General features: G+C 43.0%; 1 protein-coding gene across 1 annotated transcript in view; it reads left to right on the top strand.

Moving 5' to 3' along the window:
- CHN2 (chimerin 2) overlaps positions 1-14,524 on the top strand; it is a 264,233-nt gene extending 249,709 nt beyond the window's left edge. The window contains exons 9-13 of the mRNA XM_006912029.3: positions 2,473-2,646; positions 6,133-6,210; positions 8,115-8,252; positions 9,845-9,950; positions 12,665-14,524. Coding sequence (XP_006912091.2) covers positions 2,473-2,646; positions 6,133-6,210; positions 8,115-8,252; positions 9,845-9,950; positions 12,665-12,836 — 668 coding nt within the window. The 3' untranslated portion in view covers positions 12,837-14,524. The remainder of the gene's footprint in view (positions 1-2,472; positions 2,647-6,132; positions 6,211-8,114; positions 8,253-9,844; positions 9,951-12,664) is intronic.
- Positions 14,525-16,609: the final 2,085 nt, after the last annotated feature.

A 16,609-nucleotide genomic window follows, 5' to 3' on the forward strand; every position in this document is an offset into this window, starting at 1 on the left:
CAAAAATCTGGAATTCAGATTAGCTATGAATAGCAACTTTCTCTGGGTTAAACGATTTTAGGTTTTTTTCTATTTTTTTTTTAATAGAACATATTCTAAGACTATAATGTTAGTATTCTCCAATGGCTATCATTTAGCCTCATATTTCCCTTGAGCAGCAGGAAAACTGAAAACTGACCATTAAAGGTTAGAAAAAACAATCATTGCAGCTTACATCTCCGTATCTTTATGGAGATTAAATAAATATTTTAAAATGAACCAAGCTTTATTTAAAGCGTATGGAATTGTATTAGCTTACAAAAACTGAATATTTATTATAAAGCATCTTCATTTTGATAAAATATCAGTATTTGATTCTGCATAAGCACACTGTTGCTTCAGATCTTAAAATGAAGTTTATAAGGATATTAAAAATTGAATTATCATATAATCCCGCAATTTCACTTCCAGGTATATACCCCAAAGAAATGAAAGCAGGCACTCAGAAAGATGTTTGCACACCTATGTTTAGAGTAACGTTATTCATAATAGCCAAGAGGTAGAAGCAGCCCAAGTGTCCCATCAATGGATGAATAGATAAAAAATGTAGTGCATACATACAGTGAAATATTATAGAAAATCCTGTCATATGTTACAATATGAACAAACCTTTAGGACATTATGCTAAGTGAAATGATCCAGTCACAAAAGGACAAATACCATTATGATTCCACTTACATGAGTTATCTAATGTAGTCTAATTCATAGAGACAGAAAGTAGAATAAGGTTGCCAGAGGCTGGGCGGAGCGGGGTCTGGGAAAGTTTTGTTTAATTGGTACTGAGTTTCAGTTTTGGAAAATGAAAAGGGTTTTGGAGATGGATGGTGGTGATGGCAGCACTTGGTGTGAAGGAATTTAATGCCACTGAACTGCACACCTAACAATGGTTAAAATGGTGAATTTCATGTCATGTATATTTTACCACAATGCTTCAGAATTGTTTTAAATGAAGTTTATACAAATATAGTAAAAATTACTGATGAAATAACTTAAGAATAGCAGAGCGGTTAGCCTTATATTTTCTATCACCGTATTGGCTATTTCTTTTACTAAACTTTCATGTAGTGTCCAAAACACCACAGACGTTATACATATTAACTTATTTGATTCTCATAATAACCCTGGAAGTAGGTGCCATGATTCCTCGTTTCATAAAAGAGAATCCAAACAAGAAAACCAACCAATTCGATTTCATTCGATTGGCCAAAATTTATATTCGCTAAATAGAGTTATCAAAATATTATTGACGTTTGCTTGAGTTTTGTTGAATTTCTCATGTTGATAAAGCTGAGTTAGAACTGTTTTTTTTCCCTCTTGTAAGGAGGGTAGACAGAACTCAGCCAGTAAACATTACATGAACATAATGTATTCATTTTTAAAAATCAGTTTTTTGATGGTTTCACAAAAAGCCCTCTCAAAACCTTGGTGTGATTAAGTGCTTTTTTATAAAGCAGGTGATAATGTTTATTGTCATGTGTGTAACACATATATATAATAGAATATATATTATTATTATTGTTATTCTTTATACCTAGAAAAAAAACAATGTTAGAAGCCACTTTGAATAGGCAGCACATCAACTCTGAACAACTTCAGCATTAAATTTTTATTTTCCAGAATGTACTGTGCCTCGTTGTTGTCACGGTCAGTCTATCAGTGGACACTAACTGCTAACAAGGCTTTACTATGCTCATGCCGTGTTCACTGAACCTAAAGGCACCTTTTCAGCTTCAGATCTTGATAAGAGCTTCATAAATAATTGCTTTAATCATCACATTACGTGGCATTGCTCTAAATTGTACACTCTCAGATACTCCCACTGGTGTCTAGTTAGACATTATTTCCACTCGCAGGTGTCAAAATAAGGCGAGTAGAAAGGAAAATGGCCCACCCGACCTGCCCACAAGGAGGAAGGGAGTGGAAGCTGTGGGCAGCTCTCCAGGCAAGTGCAGGAAGACGCTGGCGGTCATGAGTTCATACGGAGAGAGTGAGTGTCTCTCCCACAAAAGGAGCTTCAAGGACTTAAGGGAAACAATCCAGCAAAGTCCCAGGTGCCCTTTATGAGCCGTAACTAGCTCTGGGAACCCAAACTCAAAAGCCTACATGTGGGTACAAAGGTTCCAGTCCCAAAAGGAAACGAATAACATACGAATGACCTGGCTAATTGCCAAAACTATCTCAGTGAGATGTTCTATCCTTATAGTCCAGCGGCAGAGAAAGCTTAACGAGGAAAATGGAATTATATACAAGTTTCATGGGTAAAAACGGTTTCACACTCAACTTGCGGCAAGTACCACCTCTAAGCAGGATGGATGTTCCAGAGAGATACAGCAAACCCTTGGGTGTTTTCGTTTTTATTTTTGGTAACGTAGAATTTGTGTCTGGCTTTGACAAAAGGGCCAGGCGAGTCTAATGTGGCTTCTTTGTTTACAGACTGTGGGTTGAACGTGCACAAACAGTGTTCCAAGCACGTCCCGAATGACTGCCAGCCTGATCTCAAGAGGATCAAAAAGGTTTACTGCTGTGACCTCACAACGCTCGTGAAGGCACACAACACCCAGAGGCCCATGGTGGTGGACATCTGCATCCGGGAAATCGAAGCAAGAGGTTGGGAAAAGACTCCTTATTGTAGCGATTTAATTTTGCTATTTATTTCTACAATTGTCAAGAAAACTTTCTTATAATTGTTGAACTGACTCTCTCTCCACTCTTGTTGAACTGAATCTTCTCTCTCTTTACACACAAACTAAATCAATGTCTGTTTCCTACATAAATCATTCGTGCCTGAAATGCATTCGCATATGCATTCAATACATCTTGGCTAAGCATTTACTATGTGCTATACATCGAGGATATAAAAGTCACAGTTCTCGCCTTCAAGAAATTCATACTGTAGTATGCAGAATGACGGGGCCAGATAAATAAATGTTGTGGGTGTGTATATTCAAAGCACCATGAAGTCACAGAGGAATACATTTTAATTTTATTTGAGGAGCAATTCAGAAAGAGTTTATGGGAGAGAGGAGGTTTGAGTCTTAGAAAGTACTCCTATTCAATAAGTAAAAAAAATTGTTGATCAGCACCTACATTTTCTACCATACAGAAGTTTACTCCTGGTGCTGGTTCTGTTTATTTCAAAGAGAAGAGTTAAAAGATTAAAAAATCACTATGCCTTGAATAGCCAAGGAGGCCAGGAGGGCAGAAACATTTCAAAGAAAAGATTCTTTATATTATGCGTGAGTCATCTTTCCTCTCGTTGTGCTTTGTTTGGCCACTCTTCAGCATTTCAGCATCAAAATGTTCAGTGATATGGTGGATGGAGTCTGGTTGGGGAGAACGTGGATTGCTGGATAGAACTTAAATAATTGGGCCATGTAAAAATCTCCAGGGCTTTAACCATTTTCGCCATGTATGTCCTCTGCTACAGTTGATATCCATTATTGTGTCCAAAATAGGTTACTATGTTCTGTGGGTATTTGCAAACTGGCCAACTATCCCATTCTTTCCAATTATCCCAAACCTTTTAGAGACAAGAAATGTAGAATGAAAACTATGGCTGTTCTGTCCCCTTAAGACTTGCTCATTTACTCTCCAGTTGTAAGAAATGCCTCCTGCCTTTTGATTGCTGTGGCTGTGGATGCTTTGGGCTCTGGTGAGGTGCTGATGCAGGGCGCTGAGCTGGGGAACAGTTGAGCAGGGGTGCCCCGACTCCGGATGAGTGGCTGGGAAAAGTAACCCTGGGTCCTGCTGGTTAGAAGGCTCTGTGATTTGGAGTCAGATCAGCAGCCTCTCCAGAGCCTGCAGTCAGGACTGTGCTTTTCTGGAGAAGCTGTCGCCATCCCACAGTAATCCTCATCAGAGATGACTGATAACCCGGGCAAAGTTACCACCCTTTCTTATGTCTGCCGTGTCCATGATGAGCACAGCACTAAGCACGCCTAGGACGAGAGCTAGAGTGGCACAAGTTAGGAATTTCTGCCAAGGCATCACAGCAGAGGGGTTGGAGCTACAGGCACTAGGGGCCTGCACCTGTGGGCAGAACCAGAGAATGGGCTGGAGGAAATTCACGTGACTCTTCCATTCCCAGCTTCGTGGCCACCGCTGCCAACATCGTACCACCTCTTCCATCCACAGCAAAGGCCCTATTGTTGTCCAAATGCTCATTTATGGCCATTCGTTTCTGCATGATGTGGCAGAATGAAAAGATCATGGACTCAAAGTTAGATTTCCAGCCCCGTCTCGTACGAGCGATAGTATGAGCTTGAGCAAGTCACTTACTCCGTTTAAATATCTGTTTTATCATCTATAAAGTAAATGGAAACAGTTGTACGATATCAGGTGGTCGTGAGGGTTAAAATGAGTTGATCCATATTAATGACCTAGTACAGGGCCCAACAAGTAAGACTCGACCTGTGTTACTTATTTTTGCCTTTTCTCAGAATGACCAACAACCCAAATCCACCTCCACCTCCAAATCCGTCTGTCTGACCAACTTATTTAACCCGTATGTTTCAATGCTGTCACAGTGACCCCCAACAATAGTGTCTTCACCAGGATACAGATCTGTCCCTCGCAAGCAGCACCCCAGGGCAGGCTCCTCTGGTGGCCAGCCCCATCTCATCTGCCTGCCAGCCAAGGGCGAAAGGGCCTGCTCTTCCTCTTCACGTCTACACCCCAGGCGCCATACACCTCACCTCTGCTCTCTTCACGTTGCCAGAATTTAATGGCCATTGCAGTGGATGTTGTTCTAAAACTCAAAGTTTCCATTAAAACAGAGGGATGGGAGGACTAATATTGCAGGGAGAGCTGGCAGCCTCTGCTGCACCAGCAAACTCCAGCCCGTCCTTCGTGACGTCTGTCAAAGGCAGCTCGCGAGTAAGACCTCCCCCTCGGCCTCTCTGTCCGCAGACACGGTTCGTGCTCCCTGTGTCGTGCTCCCATGTGCCACTGTGTCCTCACCTCTGTCTCAGTGCTAGGGACAGCCGTGCTGGGCATGCTTCCGTGCATCACCGACCGGAACAGGGTGACAGCTGGTCTCATCTTCTGAACCAACTCAATTAAATGATCAGTAGTGGCAACCTGCACAACTGTATCGAGGTGGATTCTGAGGCTGAGTGGGGCTCAGTGGGAGAAGAAGCTAAGATCAACTAAGAGTGTCTCTGGTGGTCCCAGGAGAGAGGAGGAGCAATACTTCTAGCAGGCGTTTTTTTATGTCTAATGCGGACCTAATGCAGACCGTTCTATATGGCAGACAGCACGCTCGATAAATGTTTGCCAGGTGAAAAACAGGAACGTATGTTAGCTCTCGAGAGTTTGCCAGAATATACCGCAGCAGCAGAAGCAGCTATTTGTTTGCTTATTTTTCGCTGTAGCTATAGTTTGGTAGCAACCAGTTTTTACATCAAAGGTCTGAAATCTGTTCCTCTGTTCCTTCTGATACCTTGGGGACCTGGCTAGGCCTTAGGACATATCTTAATCAGTCAGGAAGATTTAACAGAAACATATTTTTCGTAGCCTAAATATCCAATGATCAAGTTTCCAGAACCATGCATTAGAATTTTATTTTTCTACATCTGTTTGTACAATTACTTACTTGAAGTTATAACAACTAAATCAATATTTAAACATTTAACGTATTGTATTTATGATTGAACATAAAAGACTATAAAATTTGGATTGTTTCAACAAAATCAGGATAATATGGATCGCGCGTGTGTACGTGGATGTGTGTGTTCCTAGCACAGTGCCGCACGCAGCGTGACACATGGATTGAGATGATACTGGGGAGAAAGCGAGTTGCTGCCTAAAGCAGTGAAATCGCATCGAGTGGTCTGACGAATGAAGAAGCAGTTGATGAAACTCATAAACATAGGTTCGCTTTGCAAAACCAGGCAGGAAGAAGCCCAGGCTGCTGAGGGCCCCACTGCTGCACAAGCAAGTGAAGACAAACTTGAGGTGGACAAGTCCAAGTTCTGACATGACAGCGTGGGATATATAAGAGCTCGTTTTCTGATGGTACACAGTGTAGATCTGAAATGAGTCTTTTTTTTAGATATTTCAAGAAGCTAAAGTCTCTGTCTCTCTTTTTAACAGGATTAAAGTCAGAAGGCCTTTACAGAGTCTCTGGGTTCACCGAACACATCGAAGATGTCAAAATGGCATTTGACAGAGGTAGGCTCACGTTCTTGAAAGCCAGATGGCGCATCCTTAGCGCCCTCTCTTTTGGAACCAGATTTTATTCACAGTGGAACAAAGGTCTCAGGGCTACTGAGAGCTGTTCTGCAAGAGGCCAAGGAATAACAATTCACAAATCTCAGAGTTCCCTGCCTCTCCAGGGGAAGCGTTTCCTTAAAAGTTGTGGACAGTGACCACACGGGGAAGTGAGTTTAAAATGCCGCTTGAATGGGTAGCCAGCTTCTGGTGCCATTAAGGTTTTTGAGCTGGTTGCCCAGCATTTATGGTCAGCCCTCATGGCACCGGAGTACCTTTCTGCGTCCCCCGTCTTAGGGTCCTGTTGATTCTTCGCCTTCCCCCCAATCTCGAAATGAGAGAGCATAGGGAAGGGGTGGGGGAGCACCCCCACAGGGAAGTGGGGGATCCAGGGGACATACAGGAAGCGACTCCCTTTGTTCTTTATGACTGTGTCATGTGTTCTCTACTCTTGAGAATTTGTTAAAATTTCAGTTCGCCAGGGCCTACTCTTGCAATTCATTCAAAAAACTGGATGAACCCAAGAATCTGTATTTCTAATGAACGATTGAATTAATTCCGGTGCAGCCAATCAAGGGATGGAACCCGTGGCCTACTGGACAGAGCCTCTACTCAGTAGAATAGGAGACAAGGTCTCTGCTGATCTGTTCAGGGTCATGGCCATTTCCTCCTCCCTGTATACTTTACACCCCAGCGATGCTGCAATACAGCTTACTTGTCTGCACGAACCAGCCCCTAGGCTCACGTTGCTCTGTTCATCTAGAATGTGTTCCCATCTCTGCCTGGCAAACACTCTTTACTAATCGGGTATCAGCTCAAGTCTTTCCTCCTTCACGACCCCTCCCTGACCACCCCACACTGACTTAAGGGTTCTATTTCCTTGTCCTGTGTCCCCGCTCCGTGTCTCACGTGTCTCCAGAATAACAGTCTTCTTATTTCCTTGTAATTGTTGAGTTGCACATTTGGCCCCAGCCTCACTAGAGCTATTTGAAGGGAGTATGTTTTTCTTCTTTGATCCACTGGGGCTTAACATTGCTGTATACATTTCAATAAACGTTTATTAAATATGTAAATGGTATTATATGGCAACCTCTTACTGTTTTCTGTACATCAGCTTTTTTTAGCATCAGAACCAAATTTGCTGAGATACTTTTTTTCTTTTTCCAATTCCCTATATAAAAGAAAATGCTGATAGTACGTATACGATTGAAACTTTTTTATCTAAAACAATATTATAGTCTGTGACAGTTAAATTGGACTGATAGTTGCTTAATGGAAAAACAGAAAGTCAAAAATGTCTTGAGAATGATTATAAAAATGACAAGAAATACAACATTACCCATACACAAGAGAACGTTAAAGTTTCCCAAATTAAAATCCCAGGTATGAGGAGAGGAAGAACTAAACTTCAGTGAGCCACATAGAGACAATAGAAACCGAAGATATTCAACAATTATTTTGTATCTGTCATCTTGAAATCCAAGTCTGAAGAATACTGGTGGGACTATATAAGGGCTTCTTGGGGTTTTTTTGGTTTTTTTTGTTTGTTTTTTAATTAGGTCATTACTATATTCTATTATGAATCTTGTGTCCAGATTATGAATTTCTGTGCTAAATTTCTATTTAGCAAATTACCAGGGTCTGGGACCCAAAGAACGAGTTTTAAGTCTATTTCACTTTCCTTTTGGCTCCACTTCCCCTCAGACCCCAAATCACTCTCACCAAACTCCTTTGGTTAATTCCTGCATCTCATTGTTATTAGACTCCGAAGGGAGCATTCGCCGTTGGATTTTTTTTTTCCTTCTGGGCTTTAACTTGGTGAAATAAGATCCTCATTAGGAATTGGATCGTTGATTGTTTTTCAGATGGTGAAAAGGCAGATATATCTGCCAACATCTATCCAGACATAAACATCATCACTGGAGCCCTTAAACTGTATTTCAGAGACTTGCCCATTCCCGTCATCACCTACGATACCTACTCCAAATTTATAGAAGCAGCAAGTAAGTATTAAGAACTGAGTTTTTATTTGTACCAAATTTTGAAGTGCAGTGCTTTTGAATTCAAGACAATCAGAACTGTTTAAAGTATTGCATGGGCCTGTTGCTTTGCCAAGTGTGGGCACAATGGTACAGTTAATAGAAAACCAAGCATAGGGCACCAACTGAGTTGAACCAACACCAGACCAACTCTGCTGGGCTGAAGCTGGACGGCAAGCAGTTCCTTCTCTCCCCGTCCTTTCTTCCGTGCTGGGAACCAGCATAGTCAGGCCTACTCTGTTATATGTTGAAAGCAGGAACGTTCCTGAAGTAAAACATTAGATATCATTCTAATGAGGACTGTACAGATTAGCTACTGTCATCCGTTAGGCAGAATCCCATTGCTGATCGATTAAAGTCATACCCCAAGTTTTGCCCGTGGATGCTGTTCCAAATTAATAATAGGCTAAGAATATGCCGTGTCATGTCCTACGCTAGGCACTCTCTCCAGTGTCAGCTAGTTTTATCTTATCTACCCAATGAAGCAAATATTATAATCCCATTTTACAGCGGAGGAGAGCAAAGCATGGCAAGCTGAGCTCACAGGTCTAGGAATGGAACGTCAGCCTTGGTCTTCCATCAGCCCACAGTTGCTCATTCAGTGTCTGGCACCTGGGTCCACTGTCATCAGGAGAGAGGACCATAGTGGAGAAGGGACAAGGGGCCTGCATTCTCCCTAGGAACGCACTGAGGAAGGGCAGGTTCAGATGCTGTAATACATGACATAGATGTCAAACCCACTTTGAGGAAGTTTTATAAAACTCTATCATCTTTAAAGGCATGTGCGACTAAATACAGTAACGAGACAGACCATACACAGACAGGCAGGGATGGGTGCGAGATGCACTTTGCGGAAGAGCTGTGGCCCTGCCTCCTGGTGAGAGCATTCTTTCTTGGGTCCCGGTGGCCCTGAGCAGAGATAGTCCTAGCAGCAGTCCTAGCCTCAAGAGGGATCACAGGAGCGCTTTCTTTGGTTGGCTGCCAGAGACCCAAAAAGCAGAAGCACACATGCTTCCTCCCATTGTTAATGTGCCTAGTATCTACTTCCAAACCTGGACCAGACACCAGGGTTCACCATGCCAGCGCTTTGGTGGGAAGTGCCATGAATGCAGGCTGAGCTGGCTCATCTGCCAGGGCCCTTGCATCCTGAGGTGTATTCAGTTATGGAAGCCTGCCAGGGAAAGACTTATTAGACAACTTCAAGAGAATGCTGCCAAGTATGATCGTGGTTAAGTTAAAGCTTGTGATGGTGAGATTTCTGGCAAATCCGCCATTGAGAAGAGGGGCAAAGCACAGTTTGTGCATGTGCCATGAGCAAGCATCTACAGCCCCTGCCACCGACCTAGTAGAAGCTGGAGGCATGTGTGGTGCCCAGCCCCAGACCCTTTCTGGAACGAGGCAGGACACAACACAGTTGATTACTTTAGATCAAATGTTACCTAAAATCACCTGAGCTTCTTAGATTTCCCCTCCATCTGTAGCCAACTTCTGTTACTTCTCTGCAAACTTTCGTGCCACGAGGCTGCACTGATTATTCTTATTTGTAATCTTCGCAGAAATCTCCAATGCAGATGAGAGGCTGGAAGCAGTCCATGAAGTGCTGATGCTGCTGCCTCCTGCCCACTATGAGACCCTCCGATACCTGATGATTCACCTCAAGAAGTAAGCTCACGCCTCCTTGACACCTCCTCCGCAGACCCTATCTGCCCTGGCAGTTAATGCCTTTGGAAAAGCTCACAGCCTTCCTCCCCAACCCACTGAGTGGACAGACGCTCCTTCAAGGTGAACGAGGCCGCCTTCTCTAGGTCGGCCCCATCATAGCTACTGAACACTCTACGTACTTTACACATGCTAGCTCTATGAAGTGGGGTCTGTTAGGCCTCCCGTGTTCCCGATGAGGTTGCTGAAGCTTAGGGTGGTTAAATAATGGACGTGAAGAGGTGAAGGAAGCCAGGATAGAAACCCCAGGCAGTCTGATCCAGAGCCCACACTCTGTCTTAACCATTTGCCTACACGGCCTCCATAGCTGCCTCTTCCTCCATGACGAGCCCTGTGCTCTGTGTCCTGCTCTTCTGCCCTCTGCTCTCTCCAGTCCCAGACTCCTGAGCCCAGGCAAGCACATTCCCAACCCCGGGCCCTTGTTTTTCTTGGTGTATCAGTTAGCTATCATTGAATAACAAATTACCCCCAATCTGAGAGGCTTAAAACAGTAAGTGTGTATTTTCTTGCAGTCTCTCTGATCGGGAATCCAGGTGTGGCTCAGCAGGGTGCCTCTGGTTCACAGTCTGTAATGAGGGTGCCGTCAGACTGATAGCCAGGCCGCAATCTCATCTGAAGGCTGGACTGGGGCGGCGTCCGCTTTGAAGCCCACTCATGTGGTTGCTGGCAGGATTCAGTTCCTCAGAGGCTGTTGAACGGGAGGCCTCTCTTTCTTGCTGACTGTTCTCTGAAGGCCACCCTCAGTTTCCTGCCATGCGGGTCTCCCCACAGTCAGCTCACAGAGTGGCAGGTGGCTCCTCTGGGAGCAAGCAAGCATGAGCACCCAAGATGAAAGGCACGGTCTTTCTGTAACCTAATCTCAGAGGTGACATCTCATTGCTTTTGCTATATTCTGCTTATTAGAAACAAGTCACCAGGCCCAACCCACACTCTAAAGGAAGGGATTACATAAGGGCACGAATTCCAGGAGGCAGGGATCACTGGTGGCCATCTCAGAGGCTGCCTGCCACAGAAGGCCACATGGCTATCTGTGAGGACACATGAGACAGATGGATGTTTGAGTGTTACAGGCGACTAGCACCTCTGGTTCCAGACTCCTCCACTAAATCGCGGCTCTCTGCCCTTCACCGTACACGTGTAATGAGGGCAATGAGTTGGTCTCTGGGACGTCGGAGGGAGTGGGGCACTTCTGTGTGCCTTCCTCTGTGCTTTCAGGAGAGACATGGCAGCAGCCCATTCTTAGATAAAATCAACCGAAACTCATCTCTATTGACCAATTTTCAGATCCATTCAGTAAGTGAAAGGAAGCAAGTTGAGACTAAGGTATAAACATCAGAGGTTGAGGGTTTTTTTCTCCTTTATAAAGCAGTTAAGACTGTTGCTCGTATTCAGGTTGATCAGAGATGCAACATTTAGCTCAGAAGTTTTCCATTTTGATCAGTTTCTTAAATTTAAGAGTACAGATAAGTTTTCGATAAGGAATAGATTGCGAATGTCAGCCGGGCTTCTAATTAGCTATAAATTATTTCTTTCAGTGTCCAATTATTGTAGTTTGGAAGGCAAAGTATTATTATCAGAAAAATGCTGACATGTCCCAGTTGAATCTTAAATGCCAACAACTTAGTGTTTTTATTGTAGAGGGTTTGCTAGCCATCTTGTTTGGCCAGGCATGGTACCTGACTTAATGAAGAGATGTGAACAATTTTAGTGAAGAATGTCCTCTTTCCTACCTCTTTCTTAGCTTTGCAACATGAAAATAACGCAGGCCAAATTGCCCTTCCTAAAATAATGTCAAATGGCTCATCTTAATTAGCTCCGAGAGAATAAACACAACGGAATGGCCTTGCATGCAAAACCTAACCATGTTTCATCATATTTCTCTCTTCTTTGAAAAACCTACCCCTTTTAGATCTATCATAAACATCCTAAAACCTAAATTTCCTAAAGCAAAGCAAGAATCTGGAGGATTGTCATTTTATTCCACTAGAAGGTATTAAGCCAACTTTGGAGTCTGAGTTTCATTCTTAAAGGCTTTGTAGTTCTTATCTGGATGTTGAAATGAGGATTTTCAATTCCAACAGCAATTACTGCTCCAGACCTCATCCTGTGGGAACTAGAAATAATGTCCCACTGCTTTCCTGTTTGGCCACATTCCAGCCATCCCCCCGTCCCACGATAATGGCCTAGCTGTCCCTAAACTCATGACACCCCCATCCTACAAGCAACCGTGCCTTTTCTGTTCGCCAGCACACAGGGAATCTGCCTTCAGGTTTCCTACAGAGGGGAAGAAAGACTTCCATACCAGCCTAGACGAAGATCTGCGTGCGCCGTGTGCCAGCTGGTAATCTGCCCTTCAAAGCAATATTCCATAAACGACAGTTTCACGTTTATTTAGTAAGAAGGACTGATTTTCTAATTTTGAGGATCGTGTCAATACCAGATTCACTTAGTAATAGGCTTCCTCTGGCTGAAGACAATGCCAACAATCTAAAAAGGAAAATATCAAAAAATTATCCTTTTAAAAATACTTTTCTGTAATTCTGATTCTCGATTTCCTTTTGCAGTTTCCCAGGTTCATGAGGGCATATGCGTGTCATCAGGATATAAATTTGTCCACAAGTTGAAACCACCTTTCTGTGTATATATTTGTTTTGCAGGGTGACTATGAATGAAAAGGACAATTTTATGAATGCTGAAAATCTGGGGATTGTGTTTGGGCCCACCCTGATGAGACCCCCTGAGGACAGCACACTCACCACTCTCCACGACATGCGGTACCAAAAGCTGATTGTGCAGATTTTAATCGAAAATGAAGATGTTTTGTTTTAATCCACCAGGGAAATGAGCAGAATGGCCTCCGCCCCGTCGAAGTTGACAAGGCTAAGGACATAAAAACATTTCTTACACTGATTTGTTTCCCAAACAAGTGACAGAGTTCCTACACCGCAGTGGATGGCCAAGTCAGCTACTATGTCTCATAGATACTGGCCTCCTCCACGTGAGAACAGCAAGAGTAAGAGTGAGAAACGCCCCTCTCCTGGGCTCTTTGCCGTGCCTCGTGTGTATGTCTGTTTTGCTGGAAGAGTGATTAAATAAATCTTTAACTTATTAAGAGAACAATGTAGACCTTTAAACTTCAATCTCAGTAATAAAGAGGAACTTAATTCATAGAGGTACTTGATACAGTTATACATTTTCCACTTACAAAAAGAAGACAATTCTATATGTTAAATGTTAAATAAAACTTATATTGTAAAACGTATTTTTATTTCAGCTGCAAGAATGTTACTTTATTTTAGCAAATAGAACTCAATGCAGTGCATTGATTATTACCCTGTGTACCTTGTCCTGCCTTCTTGCTGTGATCCCTGGAGAAGTTTACCACGAATGCAGTATTATGTTGACATACCTCTGTCCTTATCGGCGCTTTGCAACGAAATTTCACCTGCCACCTGTGTCCCTGTTTTTGATAGTTTTTGCTGTTAAGCGCTGGCATTTTGCTATCATGAGGTGTATGTTTATAGCAGTTGTAGGTTGGTCCAAAACACCCACGAGTTTTCTTTCCATAAAAATTTTATAGAATTCCAAAGTATGTTTTAGAATTGGTCATAGTTTTTCCATATCATGTGTGTATATCCCAGAACATGTTGAATGTGGTCACTTTACCTAAAATAATTGAATTTACATAAAATATAACCTGGATTGTTTCTGGGCTGTATAGAAAGTCAGAATTTTTTTTCTCATTTCTTTTAAGCAAGTAGTCTAAATTCATATCTTAAGGCCAATTTGTAGCTTTGCCACATTTCTGTATTTACGACGAGTGAATCTGCAGAATAATTGTTGATTTTTTTTCATTTTTGTTTTATAAACAAGCCTACTTTTAAAGTAAGAATGAATAAGTTTGGTTTTTATGAATATTTGTTCCTCTTTGACAAAAGTAGCTCTGTATAGATAAGAATTGAATATGATTTTCTTACTATAGTTCCATCTGATTGGTTATATTTATCTTAGAATGAGCTTTTCACACCCAAGATTTCTATATTTTGTAACATAGGTAAAGATATTTTAAAAATCCAGGTAAATCTGGATTTTTTTTTCCCTTCAGTCCAACTACGGTGTGTTTTCCTCTGGTGGTCTGAGATGGTTCGTGTAATTACTCACTCGTCTTGTTTTGGAGTGACCAGAAGAGAATTACTGTGACAAGTGAGCTGAAAGGAGGTGGCAGTGCAATTGTCCTGGAAGGTCCCAAGGGCTGTGCGGACGGACGCCACTGGGACATGGGGGTTAAAACGCTCCTGCTTGGTCCCAGCTATTACTGTCCCTCCTCCTGACTGTACAGATTTGTTTGTTGTAGCTCATGTACTTCTTGATACTGTCAAAAAAATATCTGGAAATGGTTTTATTTTGTAAAGTGAACGATACTTTGTAATTTATGATAGTGTAAATGGAAGGAAAAGCATTAAATGTATTAAATTCTTCTGTCTATCACTTCGGAGTATACGAAGGAAATTGGTGTTGGGGAGATGTGAGGGATAAGGGTGGAGAGAATATTGAAGAGGTCACTCCCGGATGGATTTTGGCAATAAAGTTTCTGTCATCACCAAACTATGATGAGCAAACAGACATACCACTGGGTCCCTCCTCGCTGGCCCACGCCCTCTGCCGGCTTTCGCCTGAAGAGCCTACTCAAGATTGAGATTCTAATGCTCCACCTGCACTTTCTAGAAGACTTATTGCATTTATGTGATTCGCTGAGAGATGTGACATTTAGACCACATCACCCTAGGACTCTTGCAGGAGAGCAGAGCAAAAGTGTCGAAGTCAGAAAAACACACATTTGAATCCTAGATCCGCCTGTGTTCAGCCGCACATGAACTTGGGAATGAATTTCCTCCTCTGAGAAACTGGGGACAATATTCCGATTGTGAGATCTTAGATAAAATGACGATCTTAAGTAGTTAGTAATAGTTATTTCTCATTGTTACCATTACTTTAAGAGCGATGACTTAGAAGAAGAAGGGGTATAACATGGTGGCTGGGGAAAGGAAGAAGCGTGGGACAGGAAGGATGTGTCACAGGTTAAATCCAAGCCCAGGTGATTTTAAGGGGTATGATAACAGGGCTCTCGGATGTGTAATGAGGTTCACTTGACTCCTTTTCTTGGACACGATTGCAACACTTGATCCCCTCGAGCTCGCTTTCGTCTGGAGCCTGCTCCCCCATGCCTATCGCCCCCACCATCTGGCAGCCTGCCATGGCTCCCCTTACCCAGCTTGACATTCCTTATTTATTGCAATATCTCTAGTTGGTAGACCTGAAGGGATGCAGCGTTGTTTCCAGAACCCCATATTAAATTGTCCACAAGTGGGTTGTAGGAGGTGGGCCAGGGGCAGGGGAAATGGGGGAGGACCCTTTTCCTTCCCCCATTAACATAAATGGGCATCTGGTTTCCACAGCGCGGAGGGAGCCCGGCCCGGTGCAGAATTTCCGGGGCAGCAGCCTGGCCGCAGAGGGAGGGCGGTGAGGACAGCACAGTGAGTACGTACCACACGACCGGAGAGTTGCCAGGGCTGCCCTGGCTGCTACTGAAAACCCAACTCGGTTAGCTTACCGCTTCCCAAGTCCTATCCACCCCCAAATTTATCATCTTTAAAAATGTAATGTTTATTTCTATCAGGCGCTTATTAACGGGCCAGACATTGAGAATACTTGGAAGCAAGGAAGAGGCTTATCTCACTGAAAGAATTAGTAAGTTTAGTCTGGCTAGAGAGACAAAGCTGGTCATGTTAAGGATTTTGGACTCTAACGTAAGAGAAAGGGGTGCTACTAATGTTTTTTCTAATAAGCTTAATTTTGGAATATTTTTTATATTTACAGAAAAGTCCTAAAGATACCACAGAGAGGTCCTGTGTACTCCTTACCCGCTTTCCCTAAAGTTAACGTCTTACAAAACCACAGTACATCAAAAGTAAGAAGCCAACACTGGTATATTACTATTAACTAAACTCCAGACTTTATTCAGATTTCAGAGGTTTTGCACCGATGTCCTTTTTCTGTTCCATGATACAATCCAGAGTGCCACATATTTAGCATTAATGAGTTTTAATGGACAGATGACACAATCTAGTTTACACCTGTGAAAGATCACTCACATGGCTGTGGACCCACCGGCAACTATGTAGCTGATATGCAGAGAGCCAGTTAGACGTTCATCTTTGTCACATAGGACTGAGGTGATGTAGCCTCGATCAGGTGAGATAAATAGACAGGACTGAGTTAGGAGGTAACAGGACTGAGTTGCAAGGGTTGGATTAAAGAATCAAGGATGAGTCTCGGGTTGCTTAATTTGACGACCGGGTAATATTTACCGAAATGAAGACAAAAAGAGGAGTAGAGGTACCTGGGGAGGGGTGGAGGAGGCCGGGAAGGCGATGAGTTCCATTTTGGACATGATGAAACGGAGATGCCTGGGTAGTTTACGAGCAGAGATGTTTCGTGAGCAATTATATTAACAGACCCAGGCTGGAGATGTGATTTGGGAATGACCCCAGAAGTAACAACTGGTACCACAGGGCTGCATAGGACATGGAACCTGTACCCAG

Source organism: Pteropus alecto, unplaced genomic scaffold (genome assembly GCF_000325575.1).
Source record: "Pteropus alecto unplaced genomic scaffold, ASM32557v1 scaffold21, whole genome shotgun sequence".
Lineage (NCBI taxonomy): Eukaryota > Metazoa > Chordata > Mammalia > Chiroptera > Pteropodidae > Pteropus > Pteropus alecto.